The sequence below is a fragment of the Ambystoma mexicanum genome, chromosome 4q, assembly GCF_040938575.1.
Source record: "Ambystoma mexicanum isolate Mex_15411 chromosome 4q, UKY_AmexF1_1, whole genome shotgun sequence".
NCBI lineage: Eukaryota > Metazoa > Chordata > Amphibia > Caudata > Ambystomatidae > Ambystoma > Ambystoma mexicanum.
This window is the reverse complement of record NC_090928.1, coordinates 1,140,012,882-1,140,039,059: the sequence shown is the minus strand read 5'-3', so window position 1 is coordinate 1,140,039,059 and position 26,178 is coordinate 1,140,012,882. Positions and strand designations below refer to the sequence as shown.

Genomic DNA, 26,178 nt, shown 5'->3' with positions numbered 1-26,178 from the left:
GCGTGTCAGGGAAAGAGATTCTTACAGTGCGGATGGGGCGAGTGAGATTTGGAGGAACCACCTCATCCCAGTTGGGATCCCTTAGGGTAAGTCATATGTGAATACGTACGTACAGCACTTGACGTGCCGCTGCATGATACTTTTTACCCTTATTAACAAACTCAGTGGGCCTGTTGCAAAATAAGTCGATTCGAAGTCGCTGCCTAGGGCTTTCCCTGCAGTGGGGATCTACTCCCTAAAAAAGGAACCTGAAGCAAGTACCCGATTAAGTACTGCTTTGCCGCTGCGGTGCGAGAAGCATGATTCATGGTACTTATCTCGAGCGTGACCTTGTAGCGCAAAAGGGTCTACTGTCATTCACCACACTAGATAACCCTTTGTAAGCAGCTAGAGTTTGCATGTTAACTAGACTTTCTTCTCTGAAATCTAACATGCCAATTCATCTGAACTCTGCTGCGAACATGGCGCCTGCTGACAGTACCTGAGCCAGACGGACATCTCATAAGGCAATTATCCTTACACACATTATCAAAATCAGGTTACAATCAACAAAGACATCCGTAATTTTTACTCACTGCATCCTGCCACTCAATCTGGTACACAGACGAGTAACATTAACAATTTTTAGACTGCGACAGAGTTGTCCAAAGAACCCAACCTTGCAGATGTGACTGCTAGTAGCACTATCCCGGCACAGGCTGCTGCAGCTGTTAATCTCCTCCATTCTGCCTCAAATCAAACCACACTCAATACAGCTCAGTCGCCCTCCAAAGTGCCCCACGTTGCTAGTAACTTGCCAATACCTATATTAGATGAACACCTCGACACGAGCCAAGTGTTTTCAGACATCTCCATCCATGCTAGTGTTTGCGACCCGTCCTTAATATCTAACCACAATGACTAACCTGATTACCATGCACAATGCCCTATGGACTCATCTGTGTGTTCTGTTACTGTTTCGTACGCGCAACCCACCCCACGTAAGCGAATGCCATCACAGGAACAAAAAAGTTCTAATCAAAGCTCTATGGTCGAAATAACCATAGCAGCATCAATATGACTATTAGCAGCCTGTATAAGCTTTTTGAGTCCCTTGACATGAACATTACTTTACAATCAGCCCAAATACAGCAAATCTCTTCATGGATTGCCAAATAAACTTTAAGCAGTCCTAGTAAAGACTTCTGTTGCCAAGCTCTTAAATTGCCCTCTGATGGCGTTTCAATTGAACAGAGTTCCGGGCTTTCTGTACCGTCAATATACCGTCAGAGCTTCCTCTCTTTGAACATGTGATGTGTCCTGTTGCTGAAGCGCCAGGCAGCGCAACAGTGGCTGCAACTAATGACTCATGGATAAGTATACACCCAATTGACCCGATCAATTTAGTTGCCCTCCACCCCCACCGAATCCCTTTGATATTTTTTCCGATCAAGGACCCCACAAGGGACGCCAGAATGGCTCTAAGTTGAAAGTACAGCACGCAGTGCTGCAAAAAAAGAAGTCAAAGAATATGCAGCGGTCACAGTCGGCCACTGCTAAGAATCTTAAACCATTCATCTGAGCTATTAATCTTGCTCACAAATCCTCCGAAATCACTGAGGCCCGACCACCATCTCAGGTACGTAAACCAGAGGTTCCTGTTCATCTCCCTGAAAAAACGATCCAGGAACGATCGCTAACTCATCCACCTTTGAATGATCTCATCGAGATCATAGAGCAGAATACCAAGATAACGCACCAAAAAACGACATTAGCTCGCCCAAAGGTCACATCTCAAGCAAAACTAACAGCTAATAGGGTAGAAGATGGTTACGACACCAAACTTGAAGTCAGGACTAGAGAGATAAAAAAAGCGGTTGATGCTCATCTCGAATCACATCTAAAAGATAAAACAAACCCTCCCTCAAACACCACCGTTATAGATGGCACTGCACATCATAACTCTATAAATGGTGCCCAGACACACCAGTCCTCTTCTACTCGAGTACATCCACCTGGCCCATCACATGCCAGACCATGGCCTTTATTTGCCCAAGGCCCCCAATCGCAGTGCACAATCAGAGCTAATCCACATGCTAAATTTGAACCTTCAATAGTTCAGAATGTTGTGACTCAAAAATCCTCAAGCAGCAATAAGAAATCCATTCCGCCCCTTCATTCTCTGATCATGAAGTGTCGTGATGCGCCATATACAAAATACGACTTAAGTAGAACCAGTATTTTGAACATCTTCACTGATGTGCCCACGCTTGAAGATATTTCATCAAGTGATGTTGACCAAATGGAATTCCTGTGTGATGATAACTTGTCTGTTGTTAGGCTGGATCTCTTCGGGTGTGGTTCTACTGGAAGGCCAAGATGGATTTATTCAGATTAGGTTTTTTAATAGCGCAAGACCCTGAAAAGAAAGACACTTGGCCGGTGAACAACAAGGTGATCTCACAACCTTCTAATTATGTTTGCTGCCTTAATCCAGAAACTCTACATTCATCTGGACAGCAGTACAGAGAGGCATACCAATCAGCAAAAAAAATACTAAAACATATATGTCTGGCCATCTGGAATACACGTGGTCATTCCCATTTACAATCTTCCACAGACAACCACATTAACAAATTTGATATTCTGGCTCTACAGGAAACATGGTTGATCGAAACGCCCACATGGAAAGACCACAATATCATTTTGCTACCAGCTAAAACCTTGGTTAAAGGTAGAGCCACATCAGGCCTACTTGTGGCAGTAAAACAAAGCGCCGGCCTAACAATTAAAGCATGGGCAGCTTTGAATAATTTTCTGCAACTGGTCAGAGTTACACATTGTGATCAGACTTTAGCGCTCCTAAACATGTACCGTAATCCGGCCGGAATATTGGATGGTTCCTTTTATAATGCCTTAGCTAAACTCCTTGACATCATTTCTATGTCCTCTGATATCACTTCCACCATGATCGCAGGGGATCTCAACCTCAATTGCATGAATTCAAACTACAAGTCTAAACAGTTCAATTCTAGTAGATGGATTGTGTTCATGACTGAAAGAAACTTCAGGATGGCAAATGGCTCCCTCCTGAGTGACGTCCCCCCCCAGTATACATGGAGTAGAGGTGCATCATCTAGCATTATTGATTATATCTACCTGGATGTTCCCTTCCTCACGGTAGCTGATGGATTTTAAATCATCAGAAAATCACAAAGTGACCACCATATGCTCACTCTCTACTGGTCTTGGGACCTTAATAAGCCCACGGTAAAATCACAATGCTCAGGTCAGTTAATAACCATCAACAATGCTAAAACCTGTTTGCGTTGGTCAGAATCTAATTTAAACACCTTAAATACTGCAATCCTTCATCAACAATCTAACAGTAGCACCTCTCAATAAACGGGATCCTTAAGTCTCTTTGTTCTCTATGATGGGCTCGGAGCCTACAGCATTTAAACACAAACATAGCTATGACCCTGAGTTAAAACAAATCCGAACCATCTTCAGAAAAGAAAAGAAAGACATCCTGAGGCTTCCCATCATTGATGGGGATAGAGCCCTTACGTCCGCCAAATGCAGGTATCAAAATTGGAGACGAGCTCGGAAGGCTACTTTTTTTCAACAAGACAGTGAGGCGTTTTTGGTTGCCTTGCAAAATAAAAATACTGCCCAAACTTGGAATCTATTAAACAACTTTGATCACAATAGGCGGTGTAGTAGTCAAATCAATGGTGTCGTGGAACACCAGTGGCTTGAACACTACTCATCCCTATATGCCTATCTTGACTTTGATAAATGTATACATAAAAAACAATCTTTACATTCAAGGACTCTATCCTTCACTGAAAAAATTATAGAAGATCTGATTAAAACATTTAGTGCATCAAGAGCAGCCAGTCCTAATGGCCTGAATAACTACATTTCGAGGGGATTGGTTCCTCCGACGTATTCCATATCTCTGACCGGTAATCACCACAACTGTGCTGCTTTGGAAAATGTTCGGCTCCTGCGTCGATGACGTCGATACGCTGTCCTCGAGGGCCTCCGTCGAGCCGACGTCACCGGATGTTATAAGTAGGACGCACCACGCCCGTAGCCTCGGTTCCATTTTTTCCGCGAATGTGTTCACTTCGGAGATCTCGGCACGCCTTGGTTCTTCTGAGTTTCTATCGGTTCTATCGAACTTGTTGTTTGTGAAGTCATGTCTTCGTCTTCTTCCACCCCGCGGCCGGGTTTCAAGAGGTGTCGGGACTGTGGTTCCAAGATGTCGCTAACAGACCCGCACGACGCCTGCCTCTGGTGCCTCGGTGAGGACCACCCCACGATGACTGTGACAATTGCCAGTCGCTTACGTCAAAGGCCTTGCGGGAACAGAAGAAGAATCTTTCTGTCAGTAGGGATTCCAAGCCCCGAAAGTCGAAATCCGCTGGGCGTTCGACTGACAATTCGAGAGGCGACTCTCCACTTTGTCGGCGTAAGTACAGGGGGGTCTCGGCAGGTTGCTTGTCCCAACAATCACTCTATTCCTGCGGAATGGGATGCCAATGGCACGGAGATGATGGCGATTTTTCAGTCGCAGGGCTCCGTTCCGTCTGCACCTTCGAAAGAAGCTGGCAGGGAACGTACCAGGGCCACTGCTCGCACGCCTTTGGGCTCGGTTGGTCGGCGTGATCATCGGGCACCTTCGGGGTCCCAATCGGACAAGGTGGATCATGCCCACTCCAGGTCCCGGTCCTCGAAGCCCTCGAGACCGTCGGAGCCTGTGAGGGACTCTCTCGAGGCTCCGCCTCTGAGGAAGTCATCGACGCAATCGGCGCCGAGGCCGTCGAAGGACACGCTCGGGGCTCTGCCCTCGAGGCCTGTGTCAAAGCCATCTGCGCCACGCTCGACGTTGACGCCGATTCGGTCAATGCCCTCTACGCCTTTCGAGGATGCTTTATCGGAGGTACCCCGTACATCGGTGGATACCCCGAGGAAGGCCCTGAAAAAGTCAGTAAGACCTCTCTGAGGTTTTTTCTGTGCCCTCCTCCAGGGATTTATTCCAGCCTCTGTATTATATTTCTGAGGTGGAGGAAGGGTCTGAGGAAAGTTTGGTTCCGGATGAGGTGCCTGACGAGATATTGTCTGGTCATACCCAGATTGAAGACTTGCACAACGCCAGTGCTCTTGATACCTCCCCGGAGGTTGAGTTTGGCAGGCCTGAGCCTGGTACGCATGTTAACTCTTCGTACAGACGGCTTATGTCGAGGGTGACAGAGTACTTGGGGTGGTCTGCGCCACCAGTAGACTTTCTGCAGGACGACCTGACAGATATCTTGGACCAAGGTCCACCAACTGACCCGGTACTGCCATTCCATATGGCTTTGCAATGAAGGGTGACGGTGGCTTGGACTGCTCCAGAGAGTCTCCCGGCAGTGGGTAAGTCGTTGCTGAAAATGTACCGCCCAGTCAGTGGCAACCCCAGCTACTTGTCCATGCACTCTACTCCAGAGAGTTTGGTGGTGCAGGCGGCTACGGCCCCAGCAAAACAGGCGTCGTACCCTACCATCCCTCCTGATAGGGACGACAAACGTTTTGACGGTTGGGCGAAGAAAGTCTTTTCTTCAGGGGGTATGGCTTTGAAAGCAGCCAGCTCTGTGTGTGCCTTAGCACGTTTCACTCACACTCTGTGGAATTGTGTTTCATTGGCGGCTGAACATATTCCCCAGGGGGAGGAACGGGATGCTTTCTTGCCCTTGTACAGGAGGGCAAGGATGCCATGTGTGAATCCGTTCAGTCGGGTCTGGACGTGGCAGACTGTCAGTCGGTCCATGGCGGCGAGCACCGTGATGCGCAGATTTGCGTGGTTGCGGAAGTCGGGGTTTGCTCCTGATGTGCAGGCCCGGCTTCTCAACATGCCCTTTGATGGTGACCATCTTTTTGGCAGCAAGAATGACGAGAGCCTTGAGAGGCTGCAGACCTCCAAAGCTGCAGCTAAGTCGTTGAGCGCTGCAATTCGCCAACCTCTGCCTTTTCATCCAAGGGGACAGCAATGGAGGGGAGGTTCCTTTCGATATTACTCAACCTTTGGTAGATCGAGGGGAGCTACAAGTCAAAGAGGCCAACGTAGGAGTACCAGAGGTGGAAAACAAGGTACTCGAGGTGCCAAGGCCGCTCGGGCAGTTGCCTCTTTGCCCTCAGGCACTGCCGCAGCCGCTTCAGGTCAGTCATGAGGCCATGTCCCATGGTTCGCCGGTTGGGGGAAGGCTGACGCAGCATCTTGTAGAATGGCGTGCCATTACTTCAGATGTGCGGGTTCTGGAGATCATAGCCTACGGCTACTGTCTTCCTTTCCGGCAGAGGCCTCACGACAATCCATCAGGGAATCTCTCTTTGAAGAGTCCGGATCCGCTCCTTGCGCATGAAATCAAATCCCTGCTGGAGAAAGGCGCCATAGAACTGGTGCCTGTATCGGAGAGGAACAAGGGATGGTATTCCCTTATTTTTTTTATTTCAAAGAAAGACTGGGGATTGAGACCCAACATGGACTTGCATGGTTTGAACAAGCTCCTCAGAGGACAAGTTCAAAATGGTTACTCTCTCTCAAGTCCTCCAAGCCCTTCAACTTCAGGACTGGTTGGTGTCTCTCGACCTCAAGGATGCTTACTTTCACGTGCCGATTCATCCCAAGCACAAGAAGTACCTGAGGTTTGCGGTTGGAGACTCGCACTTTCAGTTTCGGGTCCTGCTGTTCGGATTGACCTCTGCCCCGAGGGTTTCAACCAAGCTCATGGTGGTGGTGGCAGCATATCTCAGGAAAGTGGGGGATTCACGTCTACACCTGCCTGGATGATTGGTTGATCAGGGAGCGCTCTCCCAAGCAAGTCCTGGATCATCTGTTAGTCACTTGCCACTCCCTTCACAGGCTGGGCTTCTCCCTCAACTTAAAGAAGTCCCACTTGACGCCAACACAGCGGCTCCAGTACATCGGAGCAGTGCTCGACACATCCCTGGGGCAGTGCTTCCCTCCCCAGGTGAGGGCTCATCACATTCTGCAGATGGTGCACAAGTTTCAACTTGTCCAGAGTCTCCCGGCGTTCGAGTTCTTGTGGTTGCTCGGCCTCATGGCATCCTGCATTCTTCTGGTGCCATAGGCTTGACTGCGGATGAGATCTCTGCAATGGGCTCTCAAGATGCAGTGGTCACAGTCCTCCGGCAGGATGTCGGACCCCGTTCAGGTGCCGCCCTCGGTCACCCAGGACCTTCTGTTGTGGGCCGTCGAAGGCAATCTGATGAAGGGGGCTCTGTTTTGGCTACCCTGGCCGGAGGTGACGATCGTGAGGGATGCATCCCTCACGGGATGGGGAGCTCATGCTAACGAGTTGACAGTCAGCGGTCGTTGGTCTCCGTCGGAGTCCAGACTCCATATCAGTCTGTTGGAGCTGAGGGCCGTCAGGCTTGCCCTGAAGGCTTTTCTGCTGACTGTGCGAGGGAAGCCCCGATTCTGATGGACAACATAGTGGCATGCACTACCTCCACAAAAAGGGGGGGCAGGTTCACTTCCTCTGTGCAGGGAAGCGATGCAGCTCTGGTTCTGGGCCATCCAGCAGGAAATTTCGATCTCGGCAGTTCACCTGGCCAGAGACGAAAACGAGACGGTGGATGCTCTGAGCAGGCAGAGCGCAATCTCTCACGAGTGGGAGCTGGCTCAGGAGATTCTCCTGGAGATCTTTGCCCTTTGGGGGACCCCACAAGTGGATCTCTTCGCCACCAGTGTCAACCGGAAGTGCGAAAGGTTCTGCTCGCAGGAATTTCCTCCAACAGGAGCCTTAGGGGACGCGTTCGTGGTGGAGTGGTCCTTCCCACTGCTGTACGAGTTTCCTCCAGTCCCCGTCATCCCGCAAGTGCTGCGGAGGTTATGGAGGTTCGGTTCCCGGATGATCCTCATTGCTCCGGCATGGGCCCGGAGAACGTGGTACTCGGACCTTTGCGACTTGTCCATCTGCCCTCCACGCCGCCTTCCCTACCGAGACGATCTGCTCTCACGGTGGGTGGAAGGGGGTCAGGTTCTCCATCCAGAGGTCAGATCCCTCAACCTTCACGCTTGGCTTCTGAAAGGATGAGGTATAAGGATTGGGACCTCCCTTAAGACATGATGGAGGTGTTGCTTTCGGCCAGACGGCCTGCAACGAAGTCCCTGTACCGTTGACGTTAGAGAAAGTTCTGCGACTGGTGCAGAGTTCAGAATGTGGATCCTTTTTCATGTGAAATTCCTGTGGTTCTGTCTTTTTTGCTTCCTTAGCCCACAAGGACCTGCAAGTGGGTACAGTTAAAGGTTACCTGGCGGCGCTGTCCATATTTAAGTGCTCATCAGAGGAGTGTTCTTATTTTAAAATTCCTTTAATTTCTCAGTTTCTGAAAGGGCTCACTAATGTGTTTCCACCATCACCTTTCCAGGTGCCCGATTGGGATTTGAACCTGGTTCTAAAATTCCTCATGGGTGCTCCATTTGAGCCTTTACATTCTTGTCCTTTAAGACTGTTAACCCTTAAAATTGTATTTTTAGTTGCGGTTACTTCTGCTCGCAGAGTGAGTGAGTTGCAGGCACTTTCTGTTAAGCCACCCTTCACGGTGTTTCATAAGGACAGGGTTGTCCTTACGGTTCGTCCTTCCTTTCTTCCGAAAGTTGTCGGAATTTCATTTAAGCCAGAAGGTCATTCTTCGGCGTTCTATCCTCCTCCGCATCCTGGTAAGGAAGAGGAGCGGCTCCATAGGTTGGATCCTAGGAGAGCTTTAAGTTTCTACATCTCACGCATGTCCCGGGTCAGAGTGGACAATCAGCTCTTTATAGGATACGCTGGAAGGCGTTTGGGACAAGCTGTTACTAAGCAGACTTTGTCTAGATCGATTATTTTGGAAATTTCTGAATGTTACCGCTTGGCGGGAAAGGACCCTCCTGTAGTCTTACGGGCCCATTCTACTAGAGGTGTGGCTGCCTCTACTGCTCTGCATAGGGGTGTTCCCATTCGTAACATTTGTGAGGCAGCCACATGGGCTTTGGTCCATACTTTTTTAAGACCCTACTCCCTAGATTCTATCCATGGGCAGGATCTGGCCTTTGGCAAGGCGGTCCTTTATTCTACAATTTAATTGGGCATTCTAAATTTCTAAATTCTTTTCCCTCCTACATACGTTGGTACTGCTTTGGGAGTCTGTCATAGATATGGAATACGTCGGAGGAACCAATACCCTCGAAGAACAAGTTACTTTCTTACCTGGTAATGTTCTTTCGATGGGATGTTCTGACGACGTATTCCATATTGCTCCCTCCCTGCTTACCCCGCTACAGAATTTCTTATGCGATTGCAGCTTACGTTTCCGCAAGGCTTTCTGTGGTCATACTGGCAGAAGATTGGTGCCACACGTTCTGGGGAAAAAACTACAACTGAGGCTACGGGCGTCGTGCGTCCTACTTATAATATCCGGTGACGTTGGCTCGGCGGAGGCCCTCAAGGGCAGCGTATCGACGCAGGACGCAGACGCCGAAAACTTTCCAAAGCAGCACAGCTGTGGTGATTACCTGTCATAGATATGGAATACGTCGTCGAAAAGTCCTATCGAAAGAACGTCACCAGGTAAGAAAGTAACTTGTTCGGTTAAGGCACACCCAAGGCACTGGCCCACTATATTGAATAACATATTTCGAGACATTGCAATGACATGCTCCATACCGACCTCTTGGTGCAAATCATTAGTTGTCCCAATCTTTAAAAAGGGCAACCGTTCTTCCCCAAACTACTACAGGCCTATTGCGTTGCTTGATGCACCTGGGAAGATCTTTGCTCGATTAGTCCTTCGAGACTTAAATGCATGGTCTCATCAGCAATGCGATCCCAATCAAACGGGCTTTGTGGTAGGCATGGGGACAGCAATTAACTTGTTTTGTCTCAACCCTATAAAAGCCCAGGCCTATTCCTTTAGGCAGCCTATTTACTTCTCATTCGTGGACTTCCATTCTGCGTTTGACTCTGTTTCACGAGTCATACTCATGTCCAAATTGCTGAAGGCTGGTTGTCCCTCCACCCCGAGTGACATAATTTATGCGTTGCATTCAAACGCATCAATTCAGATTAGATTGACAATGGAGGGACTCCTCTCAACCTCCATTGGTACCTCTAGAGGGCTGAAGCAGGGGTGCATCCTCGCTTCAGCCCTCTTCAATTTCTTTCTTTCTTTCGAAAACATTGGCTCTGACGCCCCTAAATTGAATGGGATTCCAATATAAGCCTTATTGTATGCTGACGATCTCGTCCTCCTTTCTAAAATGCCGACTGGCCTCCAGAAACTACTAACAGCCCTAACACAATATATTGATAAAAACGAGCTAACAATCTTCAAAAAACTAAAATTGTAGGATACATTCCAAACCAGTCAAGTAGAGATAAAACGAATTTGACCATGAACAATGTACCGCTAGAGGTGATCCCACGATACATATACTGTGGAATGATGTTTGATGGAATGCTGCACAATGACAGCCATATGCTGACCCTGGATCGAAAGGTAACCACAGCCATATCGCAGACTAAGATAATTTTGAGAAGATACGGCAAGTTTTCATTAATGCCAGCATTGACATATTGGAACCAAAAAGTTATTCCAGGCCTTTTATATGGGATGGAAACTAGGGTAATTTTGCTGACATCTTCTTTTAATAAACTTGAAGGAAGATTCTGGAGGGAAGATTTACATCTCCCACAATGCATCCCAGTATCATGGCTGCGATATGAGGTAGGGCATGCATTATCATTGGCGCTTGTGCACATTATTTAGAAAATGTCTCCTCTCCAGCGACCTGAATCTTTTCCTCATGGTGCTGTCCAACTATGTGTTTTCCTCTGAGCATGCATTTGTACAAACATGGACACGAGGTATTTATCGTATACTGGCTCTCTCAGATGTCTCTATCAAAGTGCTTGTAATATATCCCAACAGAGCCAAACGGAAAAAATGTATCTAACAGACTGGATTGAGACAAGGAGACTGTGCTTGAATTATAAACATTTTACAAGCAACCCATTCGGGGGAAAAAAAGTTTAGAGTCATGGAATCTTATTTATGCAAGTCGCCTTCTCCATTCATTAGATCATCTATTCTGCGACTAAATTTATGACCGGCTCGAGATTTATTGGCGGAACGAAAGATCATCATGTCGGATAAAAAATATTGCTTCTTCTGTGGGGTTCTTCAAAAAAATTGATGATCTGAAACCTGATATCAGGTGGTTAGCGATCTTGTCCACTCCACCTATGAGCATTCCAATTGCCACTGTACATTTCTTCACAACAGTAGCGTTGGATAATATTAGTGCATTACTAACGATAATTGCATAAACGTGCCTTGTGTGACCAAGAACGTTGAACAGTGTAATGTGTAGTAGTGTCTAATTACAAGTATAAAGGTAAAGACAAAGTACAGTTGAAAACTGTTTGCAATCTTAAACGCGAGCTCCTAGTGTAAGCTTGATTCTTTGTATTTAGGTTGTTGTCTGGGGCTGCATGGTAAAATTTGCATTGAGGTTGCCCAATGCCGAAAATAGCGAAGTATAAGAAAAAATATTTTACCTTCTACTTGCGCCAACAGATAATCTTATGTTCTGTGTGTCAAACCAAAGTAAATTAGTCAAGGTTCCATTTGTTATTTCAAATTGATTTTCAGTTTATTACATTAGAAATGAAAGCGAAAAAGAAAAGTATAGAATAGTGCTTATTGTTACAATTCAGTATGCTCAGTTCGCTGATGAGTTCTCTTGACAGATCTATTATTGAATTGTGTGAAATTCCTTATGTTACTGTCACATAGGTTCCTATTGTTTTGTTCACAATGGTGCTCCTTTTTGGCTTGGATATTTGTCCTATTGTTTTTTTCACATAGGTACTCCTTATTTCCTGCTTGATTTGCAGATTTTGATAGTTGGAAGGTTTTTCCTATTGTTTCTTCACAACGGTGTACCTTTTGCTTGCTTGGTGTTCAATGTGTAATAGTATATCCTTTTTTCCAATAGGTTATGTTATCCTTCGACACGTGTTTCCCCAATTATATTGATTGGTTCTTCAGGAGGGTAGAGTTCTGTTTCTCAAATTGTGTTTTTCGATTGAAAAACACAATTGCGGCTTTCATACCGAGATCCCGCTAAGCATCTTGCTACTAGACATACAAGGAACTGCATACTTTCTGCATGATGTTTAACCCTTAAAGACAAGCCACCCAGATGCAGTGCCTGCCACATTAGGGCGCTGCACCGCTCAAGATGCTTTAAATTAGAGCAACGCTCTCAAGTGAATCTGATGCAGCACCTGCAAGACTAGAGTGTGCATAGCTCAAGTTGCTTTAAATTAGAGAAACGCATCCAAGTTGATCAACCTTTTGAGAAACAGAACTCTACCATCCTGAAGAACCAATCATAATATAATTGGGGAAACACGTGTCGAGGGATACCATAACCTATTGGAAAAAAGGATATACTATTACATATTGGACACCAAGCAAGCAAAAGGTACACCGTTGTGTAGAAACAATAGGAAAATCCTTCTAACTATCAAAATCTGCAAATCAAGCAGGAAATAAGGAGTACCTATGTGAAAAAAACAATAGGACAAATCTCCAAGCCAAAAAGGAGCACCATTGTGAACAAAACAATAGGAACCTATATGACAGTAACATAAGGAATTTCACACAATTCAATAATAAATCGGTCAAGAGAACTCATCAGCGAACTGAGCATATTGAATTGTAACAATAAGCACTATTCTATACTTTTCTTTTTCGCTTGCATTTCTTATGTAATAAACTGAAAATCAATTTGAAATAACAAATGGAACCTTGACTAATTTACTTTGGTTTGACACACAGAACATAAGATCATCTGTTGGCGCAAGTAGAAGGTAAAATATGTTTTCTTATACTCTACAAGTATGAGCAATTCTACTAGCTTGGCTGGATTTTGGTAAGTAGGTCAAAAGACAGGTACTATTACATGAAATGTTGACATTTAATGTTGTATATTGATTTTTCATAGTGATGCATAACTTGTGCTGTTTTAAATGCAACTCTAGAATCTGTACTCAATGTGCTTCTGTTTAAAGAGTACTCATGTTAGTGGTTTTCCTTTTTATGATATTAATTTACAGAGTACATTTTTTATACTTTAATTCAATTGTTGCCTTGTCAACAATTTGAAAACACATTATCCCGCACTACTAATGTTGACGAGAAACGTATGATTGTAATTTAATTGTGTTTAGCCGTGTTCTCTTTATGCTAAATCAATTTAAAAAAAGGAACCTGAATGCAGTGCAAGGTAAAGGGTACCGAAATGGCACTGCACCCAGTTGTGGTGGGTGCCCTTTGGCCTCTGACCGGCCTCTTACAAACTCTCCAGCCTTCTGGTGCAGGTGGGGCCACATCCAGGCTTCTGCGTGGCACTGCTGTCAGCGGTCCTGCCCCTGGCACCTGGCCTGCCTTACTCTTCCACACTTTTGGCACTGCCCTTCTCCCAGACGCGAATGTTTGTAACGTATGCGCATCTCATTAGCTCATTGTGGTTTCCTTCTTGTGGCAGTATTCCTCCTTAGTCAGTACTGCTTCTCTTCCTGAAGGCATCATGGTTTGTTTCTTTTGGCATCCTGTTTTCACATACTGTGTGCCTTTTGATGCTTCCTTCATGTTCTAGCCCTGCTTTGCCTTGCCTGACGGGATGTCTTGAGGCTGCACGTGTCAATGCCAGTTACCACAAGGTGACTGGGGCTCGGGGCGCACAGTCCTTCTGATTTAACATGCATACATACACATCTGAAAAGCACTGGAGTGATAAGGAATGTAGTCCGTTTTTTAAGGCCTACTACCATCTAATGTATGCTTGAGAAGGGCTCCACATTGCTGGGAGCCCTGGTTGGCTTGACAACAACTGCTACGTGGAGCTACATTTGGCTCCCCAAGCAACCTGGTGCTTTGCAAACATTTCTATGTGACTCTACATTTATATATTTGGGAATGTTTATAAATGAGCATTAGGACAGATCTAGAAGGCATTTCAAGCATAATTGGCCACATATAATTGGTAAGGTTATAGTTTACATCTTAAATGTGAGTACATTTACGGAACGCTGTATAACGGCTCCGAAGTACTGAGTGCTGCCAAAGTAGCCACTTTCAGCCTCTACTTGTCCAATCCTTCTTTCAATCCCCTGGGCCTACGGCCCCGAATACCCACAGTGAAATATGAGGCTGAGCTCAGTGCCACTTGTTAATGGAAGTGCTAGGGTGTCGATATGTATATTTTTGAGAGGGGTGCAGGGGACAGTGTGACTGGACGTGCACCATTTTTACGGGAGCGTGATGTTGTGGGATGTTGCTTAGACTTTGCACTTTGGCTCTGCCCGTTGACTTGGGTTATTCTTTTGTGAAGGCTCGTCTTGCTTCTGCCATGCAGGCTCGTGGTTTCCTCATTCTCTCCATGCAGTTGCCTTGGTATCTGAAAGACTGCGTTGATTGGTGCAAAGTGTGTTCTTCTTTATGGCTGTTCTTGGAAGTGCCCTCCATGAACTAAACTGGAGTGTCTGCTTATTCTGCCTTTAGTGCCACTATAGCTCCTCCTTGGCCCTCAGTCCGTCATCGCCTACTATGGACGCCTTCCCCTCGCTGTTTGCTGGATGGAAGGCTGAGTTTGGGAAGCCTTGCTCTCTCTCCCCCTGATCCATGCTGCCTTGTTTGCGTTTCTAGTGCTTTCTGTTTGTGTAATGGCGACCCGATGCTATCCGCAGCATCAGAGCCCAGCCCTAGCTCAGGCCTATGTGGGCTCATGTTTCTTGCTCATATTTTTGATTGTGTGCCTGGGATTATTCCCACTGTTTGGCAGCTGTTCCCACAGGTGTGTGTTTGGTTTCTCTTTCATGATCAGTATCTAGGATGGGTGCCTGAGACCTTGTGGGCCAGCATGATGTTCTCGTCTTCAGCTATCAGGGCAGGAGGAAATGAAAGTAAAAGAAACGAGCTGGGAAGGAAGCCAACAGCATGAGACTGCTAACTCTGATACACCACATGCGGGTGTCTGGAGGAGGAACCAACTCCTAGTACCCCAGAGCACCAACCACACCCAGTTTTCAAGATAACCCGTCACCATGTAACAAACTCCCATTTTGATTAGCAACACTTTTTGTGGTTATCCTGAAAATTTGGAGTGCATTTGTTACATAATTAAAGGCTGTTAAGATGAAGCCTGGACTGTAAATGTAGCCATATCAACAACACCAAACAAAGTCAATACTGCAGTCGGCTCCTAAATATTAATATAACAGAGTAATGTAAAACAAATACCAAGAGCTGGTGTAGGTGAAAGGTTGTACAGCAAGGGTCCAGGAAAGCTTTCAGATCCGGTGGGCCTCACTTGGCTTTGAGCTTGGCCCTTAGATAGGGACCCGGGCAAAGCAAATAGCCTCCAGCCAATTAGCCTTCAACCCAATGGGGCTGGTGTCTTTGGCAGACCCCCAGCCTTTATTCTCTGGCTGGGTAAACATTCAGAGTAATTTGCAGTCTGGCCACGGACTTCAGAAATCACGTTGAACACAACCTACCCTTCCACAACTAGCGCCTAGATACCTAGGCGCTATGTATGCTGTAAATAAATGCAAAAATAAATAAAAGATCAATTTTTCCAAAAGCGTTTACTCCAGAACCCAGCACTGCTCACATTTCCTTCGACCTGTAATGCCCCTCTCTTCACAGAGGTAGTAGACTACTGCGTGCATTAACATAGCCTTATAGACTGGCGGAGGGGTTGTTATCACAGCATAATGACCCCTCCCGAGGTCGGTCAGGCTATTGGCACCTCGTGGAAGTAGCAACACGTTTTTGGATTTTTCGTTCTGAAGTAGAAATGGTGCTTTAAGAGTCAGGTAAAGTACATAGACAATCTGAGTTAGTAAATTAAATGTAGCTTTATTTTCTAGTATTTAACTAGCATGGTTGTCTTCAAATTAAGTAACTTGGTTGTACTGGAACAGGTTTAACATGAAAGTAAATGGTTTCTCTATTAGAAAGTGACAGAATGTTCCAATGCTTTTCTTTCACTTTCTTGTGTTAATTAGCAAATTTCAGCAAAAAAAACCTCTTCCCAGAAAGGAAGTTTCTTGCTGAAACAAAAACTTGCCTAGAAATTGCATTGTTGTTTCACTGTGTGCTTCTGAAAACAGAATGTTCAGAATGCAGTCAATAGCAGTAGTAATTGCCTGCGCTCTAAACATTTTGATTGGCTGATAGGTCAATAACGATTTCCATGTGCTACTATTTTCTCATTGGCCCCTTACTGCTAGTATTTTTAGTCTCTGCATCTTTCAGAGTAAGCGAGGTCTCTTTCCCAGGCCATCACTTGAGCCATGCAGCTGTGAAGTGAGCATTGTGGTTGCCGCCCACATGAAAGTCTTATGAGGTCACCTTTTAATTGAACATAAAATTATCTTGTTCAGAAAGTGGGGCCCATTGAATCACGTCTCGAGTGCAATAGCTCAGTCGTGAAATCGGAAATGATTTCATACGTTGGTCTGTTAGCGGGTATGATTAGCAAAAGACCCTAAAGCGAAACAGCTGTTAGCCTCCTATTATTTAGTTGTTATGGTTATAAAATGACTGCAGTGATAACACCCTACGTTGACCTTGATTGCCACTTAGTGATGCTGTATGTCCCTCATAGGGCTTTCAGATATGCTGCAAAGGTAACAGTAGTCAAAGTGAACAGGTGACCTCACCATCGGCTGTGTGTGTAGGGGTCATGTAGGGTGTATGCATCCGTGCCCTGCCAGGTGATACCCAGGATTCTCTTGCTTTTAGAGGATGGTCTAGTGCTGTCACACATTCCCCCACTCTGCTGCTTCCTCCTGTGCTCTCAGTGCAAGGCGGTGTCAGGGAGATGGCGCGGTGGGTGATATGGACGGACGGACACGTCTGTATCACCCGGGAGTTGTCCAAGTTTGAGCCTGGTCTTCGGATGGAGGCTGGTAAAGCCAGATGTAAGTCTCAGGTCTTTGCTTTTTGTAGCCCTCAAATGGTTAGCTACTGCCAAGATTGCCTTATGAGTTTAGCTAATTGCATTGCCCTTGGCGATCAATTTTTCCACCCCCAAATGTGGCTTTGGAGCCTGTCGGTGCTGCTTTCATTGGTCCACCGGGAATAATGGCAAGGAGTCTGGACGCTCTCAAAGCTTCCCAGGTTGGTAATTGAGTGCTTATGAAATCCTTTTCCAGGAAGGTTTTAGACTATTTACTTTCGATCGTTGTAAGCAAACATATTTTTTAGCAATAGTTTACTTCCTATCAAACGTCTTATGATTAAAAAAAAGACTACTTAACATGATTGTTTTATATTGTTTTTATTTTACCTTATTCTAAATAAGCAGCTATTAATTTAAAAGTGCTTCCACAATACTAGTGACCTACTCCTACCGAATTACTGCTCCTTAAAAAAATATATATATATATACACTAGATATTCCACACCCCATGCTTTATTTAGCGTCAAAGAATAATTTACCTTTTTTTTTAAAAAGTAGAAAAATAGCATCTACAGGTGTTCTTTGTGTAATCGACCTCCCCTATCTTTAGTTTACTTCAGTTAATAGTTACTCAAATGATGATTTTACAAAACGGTTCAAAATCATCAAGTATCTGACGACGTTTCCTGCTTTGGGTTAGTGGATGAGATGCCTATGGTGGCTGCGTGGTGTCATGTGATGCTGGGCAAAGGGGGGATATCCTCCGGGCAGTCCCACCTTGCCCCGGGTGCACCTTCTATTCCCCTGGCCCTTTAAGGAGTTCTCATGCTCTCAGTATCGATGCTGATGGCCCTGTAGTTTATAGCCCCCCTTTATGTAGCCTAAGTGGAGGAAGACCTCTCAAAGTCTTGCTGATACTGGCGCCCCTAGTGAAGGCATCAGAAGCAGGGCTGGCATGGCCGCTGTCAGTCTGCGAGGGAGCATGAGGCCGATTCACTCAGTGACTTTCTGAACGCACTCATGACATCCATGATGATGGCCACGCCTAGAATGGGCTCATTCCACAGAGGCGTGTTACACTCGGGCGAATTAATTACAGCAAAACCCACCCTCCAATCTGAGACATTACTACATGAGAAAGGTATTGGACCAGTGGTTGGAAGGACAGACAATGGAGGCAGAGAGAACATCAACATGGAGGCGGGAGGAGGAAAAAGAAAAGACCGCGATGGGAGCATCAGAAGGATTTTGAAGGCGATATATAGGAGCAGGGGCAAAGGAGAAGAGAGAGAGAGAGAGGGAGAGAGATGAGTGATAAAATGGAGAAAAGAAGAAAGGAAGGAAGGAAGAAAGGAAGGTAGGTGTGGAGGAGATATTCAGGCGGGTGAGAGAGAACATCAGTGCTGTCTAGGAGAGAACACTGGGTGCAGATACGTGAAGAGTGTATTAGAGAGACATGGTAGAGAGTCAAGAGGAGGAAAACCCAACATCTGACCAGAGCGAGTCTTTGAGGGGTGTAGGTGCGAGCGTGTGGCTGAGCATCAAGGATAATCCTGGAGGAGTGACAGGTCGGAGGGGAGAGGAGAGTAGCTGCAGGAGACTTTCTCTTGGGCACAAGCTGGCTGCTGCCATTCCAGGAGGAAAGAGAGAATGGGGCCTTCTGGAGTAAAGCCCGATCCCTGACATGGGGGTGGCAGGGTCAAACCTCTATAGAATATCAGATTACTAACCTTTGGGTGGAAGCTCTGGGTTTTCCCATTTTCTATTTGGCATCAACTCCCACTTACATGTAGGCTTAGCATGAAAGCAGATGTGGACCCAGAGTCCTAGCAGCTGGGATCTTCTCAGGACCAAGGACAAAAAGTAGAGGACCAGAGTTCGACAAAGTAGTGCAGAGGAAGCTCGAGAATCCCTGGCCTATGAGTGACTGTAAATGTATCGCCTGCAACGGGGAGGAGACCAAGTGTGGGAATGACGAGCTAAAACTCTGATGCTTCACTCCAAGGATGAACCATCCTGTTGTGGAAGTTTTGCTTCACATTTATGTAATTTGACTAAACCTCTCTTTAAATATACACCTTCCCTCTAGTGAACCCGTCTCGGTTTTCTGACGGGTATAGACATGTAGTCTTAATGTACCACAGCCCACTTGTGCTTTTCTTTGGTAGCATTTATCACACTCATTAGTGTTATTCAATATGTCGATATTCATCTGTCGACATGTTTACCAAGAATATTCAAGATCAAGAGAACGCAACACGAGGCATGAGGCGTAAAGGAAATACATCTCATAAAGGCAAAGAAAAGGAAGGAAGAGAACATTCTATTAAAATCACGTTCAGATCTAATTCGAATACATTTCAATATCACCAGCAGGTTGTGTTTTTCGTGTCGTCATTCCTCTACGTAAACTAAATAGAATGAAATATCACTCATGAGGGATACCTGCGCAAGTCACACAACTACACAGGGTGATGTGTTTTTCCGTATCTAGATAACAATTCAGAAGCATTTTACCCTTGATATGTGCACAACAAACTATGAAGAAAATGCACTTAGTGTGAGCATGAGTAAAATAGGTCTACCTGGTAGTCCTAGGCTGGCTTTTTGACATGTTTCGCACAGCTGTTTGGGCTTTTTCAAGGCTATTGGCATCGTTTGGATGTAATTTTACCAGAATGATAACTGGGTGATGCAGTTAAACTGAGACCACTGCAGAAGAAAGTAGTAGTGGGATGATGGAGGAGAGACGAAAAGGTTAAAGTTCAGTGGGTGCGCCATGAGAAAAGGACAGCCCAATACTGATTCAAGGTGTGATAGCATTGACATACCTGGTACCCGTGAGTCCTCAACCTGCAGTCAGGGGTGGGGACAGAAGCTTTAATGCATTAGGCTACAGTCTTTTAGCTATGTAGAATGTGGCAGAGCGCCAATTGATCTCCGCTACAATCGCTGTGACTAGCGGCGGACATCTTGGATTAGTGCCATAGAGTCTCTTCATCGGTTACCTTTGTGAGTCTCCCTTGGTGAGCGATATTCTAGCTGATCTGAATCTTCATGGGTTACCCTGTGATCTGATTCCGCGGTAGCTCCTCAAATCCCTGAAATTGACTCCTCACTATTCTTTCTACCCAAGGTAGAGCCCTTCAAGCAAACGGACACTTCCACTCACCTGCCAGCAGTGTGTGATCTACAATCCACATTGGTCCACTCTCCACCAATTCCAGGATCGTTATTCTATCGATGTTAAAACCTTTGTCTAACCCAAGCAGGCCAGCATGCACTTATTTGTGTGCCCGTGGAAGGCAAAAACCTGATTGTCTTTAATGAAAGGAAAGTTCTGATGTTGATGTTTTGGTAAAACATATCATGTACAGTGCAAGAAATTTTTTGTAAAGCACGAGTACTTGCTTTTCTCTATTATTTTTTAGTCTTGATGATGTTGGCATATTTTGCTTAAGTGTAATGCATACAGTGCACTGCAGAAGGGTGGTGCCGCCATTTCCTAAATCCTGCCGTCTTTCTGTCTTTGCAGTTGACCTACCACTATATTTTCCAAGGGACCAGCCCACGCTCACCTTTCAGTCCGTGTATCACTTCACTGCCAGTGGACAGCTGTACTCCCAGACCCAGAAGAACTATCCCTACAGCCCACGCTGGGACGGCAACGAAATGGCCAAGAGAGCAAAGTAAGAGGAGTATGGGTAGCGCCTTGCGGCGAATGCTGCGTCTTGACTCACTGCTGTGCTCGAACACTTGCCGGGTCCCCAGCGAGAACTAACTGGAGATCTAAGAGAACACTGCATGAAATGTACAGGATACATGGATGTCAGTCAAGTTTCAACTCAAGACTTAAGGGAGAGTTGGGATAGTGCCCAAATTGCAAACTGTGGACCAGTACAACTTGATTCTAATCCTGGCTACCCGACTTAACCAAACATTGTGTGATCCTGAGAACATCGCTATCTCCTTGCTTCCTCAGTAACCAAGATGTCTCTGGTTTTTAGCTGTGTGTGCAATGAAAAGAGCTCACCCTCTTACTGACCACTTCAATCATGCATGTACAACCCACTAACACACTAGTACTTGTATAGACGGTTGCATAGCCAAGAGAGTGGTCTTTGCTTTTCACAAAGATCAAAAGGCGCCATGTTTTAGTATTGTATGTAGACAGAGGGTACGGGTTAGAAGTTAAGCCATCTGAACCAGAAGAACAGTTTTCAAATGTCCATTCAGTCCCTTTACACCCAAAGCCCTAGAAATGTACACTACCAAATATGTTTTGGACCATATAAGAGGGTAGCTCTCTTTCTCTTGGTTTGAGTCTATCTGCAGTTCTTAGGGTATCAGGTAATGTCGCCATGAACAAATACTTTAAAAAATGCATTAATGATGCACCCTCCAGGCTATCAAACACGTTCCCCAAATATTCTAGGATTGGAGGTTAATAATATATGATTATACCCCTCCTAGAATATTTGGGGAAAGAATATTGGCAGCCAGGAAAAAGTCACCAAAACCTGAAGACTTTTTTCACGGTGGCATTATTACATGGAACCGTTCTTAGTGGGGCCATTAATAACTTGGACCATGTTTTCTTCTCTTTTGATGATCTGAAAGTGTAGACTCCAGGCTCTAACTACTCAGAGAGCCTGCACTCCTCTCTTCTCCTTTGTTACTATCCCTGTTAAAGCTCTCTAGTCAGTCGGCTCTAACCTCTGATGAAGGCTGCATTTTCCTCTAATGAAGGCTGCATTTTCCTCTGATGAAGGCTGCATTTTAAGCATCCCTGTGTCACGTGTACACATTGGGCCAGGGGACATTGAACATCCCAGCCACAGGAAGCACCAGATGATGCTTCACTTTTTCCCCTCTGCATGAGCTCTAACATTAGAGCCCTTACCAAGCACCGGATGATGCTTCCCCTTTTCCCCTCTGCATGAGCTCTAACATTAGAGCCCTTACCAAGCACCGGATGATGCTTCCCCTTTCCCCCTCTGCATGAGCTCAAACATTAGAGCCCCTTACCAAGCACCGGATGATGCTTCCCCTTTTCACCTCTGCATGAGCTCTAACATTAGAGCCCTTACCAAGCACCGGATGATGCTTCCCCTTTCCCCCTCTGCATGAGCTCAAACATTAGAGCCCTTACCAAGCACCGGATGATGCTTCCCCTTTTCCCCTCTGCATGAGCTCTAACATCAGAGCCCTTACCAAGCACCAGATGATGCTTCCCCTTTTCCCCTCTGCATGAGCTCTAACATCAGAGCCCTTACCAAGCACCGGATGATGCTTCCCCTTTTCCCCTCTGCATGAGCTCTAACATTAGAGCCCGTACCAAGCACCAGATGATGCTTCCCCTTTCCCCCTCTGCATGAGCTATAACATTAGAGCCTTTACCATCGGGCCCCATTGTGTGCTGGAAGACCTGGTCGGAGACCTTCGGCTCGGGAGGTCTAACGTGGACGGTGGCCACCATCACACAATAGTGGCCTCACTTCAATGAACAGAACACACTTTTGATCGTGGGAGTATTCCAGTATATCCTTGTGCCACTACCCCTTCTACCTGTTACACCCCTGTAACCCGATGACAGTGCTGGAACAACCTGGGCTCTTTAACTGAGAGCCTCCCAGGCTGAGTGAACCAAAACATGAGGCTGGTCTTTTTAGGAGGAACAGTTCTGCTCTATCATGTGTAACTACCACGCCGTGATACCCCAGGGTCTGGGCGTGTAACACATGAAAAAATAAAATAAAACTATTTCTTAAAATGCTTTTCCTTGAGCACTAATTTCATGGAGTGAACGTTTATGTCAAGAATAACAAAGCTATAAAAATCCATAGACCTTAGTCTGAGTGGCGGAGGGAAAAGGGCCATAGGTAGAGAAAAGGAACAGTGGAAGTAGGCTAGAAAAGTGCAAGCAACCATACGGGTACAGTGGGCTTGATGGGCATGTGGTGGTGGCCATGTGGGAGTTGCCCGCACAAGTGGATTAGAACAGTATGCTGATCGGAAAGAAGGGGAGAATAGGCAGCCTGTGATGAAGGGCATTTTCCTCAGACTGGTCATTTCTAGTAATCCTTGTGAAGTGCAGCAATTTGTCAGCACATAGTTGGGTGATGAACTCGAGAAATGCTCACGCGTTCCCTTGAAGCATGGATTAATTGAATTTCCCCTGAAATAACCCAAGGAGTTGTATTTGAGGCTGGCACACTGGCTGTCGCTGGTGGCAGTGCCAAGCGCAGGCAGTGGAAGGATGAATGAAGGAGATAGATGAAGAAAGGGGAGCCCCACTCTCCAGGTGCCATACCTATTTCGGCACACATTGAGGGAATGGCGGTTGCTCCGGGTAAAATATTGTGTAGAGAGAGGGTGGAGAGCTCTCCCCTCAAACTACCAAAGCCCAACTCTCTAGACTGGATCCTGTGAGGTAGGCGTGAAGTGCAAAGGGCCTAAGCCTTCGCCGAGAGACAGGAAAGCAATCCCCTGACAGAGCAAACGACCTGTCCGAGTGCCATGATCTGCAAAGCAGCATCCTACTGACTGGGGCCCAGGGCATGTGTCCTAAAAAAAAGAAAGTGGTGGACTCATTAACATATGTAGTGGCAAGTGACCTGGCAGGAAGTGAACAGGTCCGACTTTCGTTCAGTTGGTCTCTCCCACACGAAAGTGCACAGAAGAAATGAGCATTTTCCTCTTAGGAGAGAAATCATGAACACCCGAAAAATTACCCGGGAGAGCAGCGCTTCCTGTAATTTTGCTGTCAAAGTATGAAAGGTGCGCACCTTTTAGACCTAGAATGTTGTATTTAAATATTCCCTGCAAAATAAAATCCTAATGCGATATTTCACGGGTATTGTGAGCAGACCTTGATGTATCCCTGTGGGTAACTGTCTTGCTCCTGTTCCTGACCATCTTGGTTCGAATCCCAGATTCTGCGCCTTTTGCAGCATTCTGACAACACTAAACCACTTGAAAGAAGCATTCCTCAAACGCCATGGGCAGCACGGCTTTGACCCACTGAAAAAGTGGCTGGACGCTGTCGACTCGCGTTTTCCTTGACTTGCGTCCTGCTGGGACCTATAGCCTAACAGAGAATGTAAGCAATGATGTTTCCAGCATGAGTGCCGTAAACGTGCAGAGGGGAAGGCTCTGACACGGATGCAACATGATTGTTATACACTTTTATTAAAGTAAATTGAGGGTTGTCCCTAAAAGCTAAGAGGGGTTTCCCTGCCTCAAAGACAACTAGTGAAACTGTCAGCATGTCAAATGTTAGTCACAGCCGTGGGCAAAAACCCCAAATCGACCCTAACACTAATAACATAAATCTAAAAAGCAAGGATGTTCTCTTCTCAAAAGGTGGTGATGAAACTCCTTCATCAAAAGAAAGTTCCAAATGTCAATGGCCATATTAAGAAAAGGAAATGTTCTCTTCCAAAGGCACACTGTTCCAGTGTCCAGGGGATTAGTCCTTTTCCCTGGATTCTTGCTTGTTCCACTTCACAGGCTAAGAAGTTGACTGCTGAGAAACAATATTTATTCCGCCAGAGAACTTGCTTCCTTTTTCCTGCCTTTTCCACTCTTTCATAAATAGTCAGCTTCCTGTTTAAACCTGGTTCCTCATTTATTCCCAGGGTATGTCTGGTTTACTCTCCTGCCAAATACTATCCTGGCAAATATGGCACTTTCTAAGAGTCTCTTCCTGTTGGGTCCCAGACCCTGTTGTATAAATAAATCTCATGTTATTCTTGGACTGTAATATGGGTGCGGGGGTCCCAAACTCGCTGTCTTGTTTGCAACCAGCTTGGTTTACTCTCCTGCCAAGAATGGATTTATTCAATATTTCCTTCTCTTTCTTTCCCGGTCCTCGACCCTCTTATCCGCTGTTTCAAATATGGGTGCACATCCCAAACTCGCAGTACAGTTCCTTGACAGCTTGGTTCCTTGACACCTTGGTTCACTCTCCTGCCAAGCCTGTATTTCTCCTATATTTCTTTCTCTCCCTTTCAGGGTCCTGGACCCTTTTATTCTCTGTTTCAAATATGGGTGTGTGTCCCAGACTTGCAGTACAGTTCCTTGATAGTTTCTTTTCACTCTCCTGCCAAGCTAGGCTTTCTCTCTTTATGGGTTCTCTTGTTGGTAGGGTCCTAGGCCCTCGTATTATCCCTCTTACTCAGAGTGCCAGCCCGTCTTATTCTCTGGCTTTCAGGCTCCCCTACCCTCTCAATCTGTTCTCTCTCCGCCTCTCCTGGCTTCCCCGGACCTCATGCCCCTTTCAATCTGTCGGCGTACCTTTTAATTCGGTTCGCATCTTCGGGCAGCTGAACTTCCTCACCAGGCTCCAGTAGCGTTCGGGTTCTTCCAGGCGTCAGCCGTGGCTGTGCGATCCTCTGTGGTTTTCCCAGAGTTTCCTCTCAGCTTGCTGTTGCTTTGAGCATCGTAAGACACCAAACAGTCTATTCGGGCAGTGAGAGTCATAGTTTCCACGTCTTGGCCTACAGCCAGGCTCTCTTCTCTCTATTTGTGCGGCTACTTCCCTTTCTTCTTCATGGTAGCTGGATCGGCTTCTCCAACAGTACTTCTCTTGAGGATGGTTTGTTTTCTACTTGGGTTACCTCCTCTATTTTGTATCTCATTGGTCCAATGAGATAAGGCGGAAGACTAGACCGCTCACCATAGTTCATTGAATTGATCTTTCTACTCCTAGTCATCTTCTTCTTCCCAGTACCTATGTTCATGATGTATGGAAGGCAAGTTTGATTTTCCTGACCCTTACTCTTGTCTGTTGTGTTAGTTGGACTTACTTTACAATAAAACATACGGGTACTATTTGGCAATGTGTAAGAAGGATCTGGGTTTAGCAGACACGCAGAGGGTGACCCCCAGGCAGTAGACCGCATTCTCTGGGGATAGTCACGAATGCCATAAGAGGCTACCTCTCCCATGTTATCCCCTTTCCAGGGGGATTATTGTACTGTGGATGCACGGGCCTGGCCCCATGGGAAAGGTCACGCCATAGGGGAGAAGGGACGACATCTGAAGATTTGTCACAGTGCAAAGACCTAGACATATGGGCGGGAAGCAGTTGTGTGGAACCATGTATGCCTTGAACCATTTGGGCCATAAAGGTAGATCAAAGCCGAATTAAATGAAAGAAGCAGGAT

General features: G+C 46.0%; 1 protein-coding gene across 3 annotated transcripts in view; it reads left to right on the top strand.

Annotated features, from left to right (window-relative positions):
• The window catches only part of BABAM2 (BRISC and BRCA1 A complex member 2), a 1,270,030-nt gene that overhangs the window by 1,151,347 nt on the left and 92,505 nt on the right, over positions 1-26,178 (top strand). For 2 of the 3 annotated variants that reach the window (XM_069608726.1, XM_069608724.1), the window contains one exon: positions 20,544-20,697. The exons of the other annotated variant lie outside the window; for it this stretch is intronic. In XM_069608726.1, the coding sequence (XP_069464827.1) occupies positions 20,544-20,697 (154 nt within the window). The remainder of the gene's footprint in view (positions 1-20,543; positions 20,698-26,178) is intronic. 3 annotated transcript variants of the gene reach the window in all.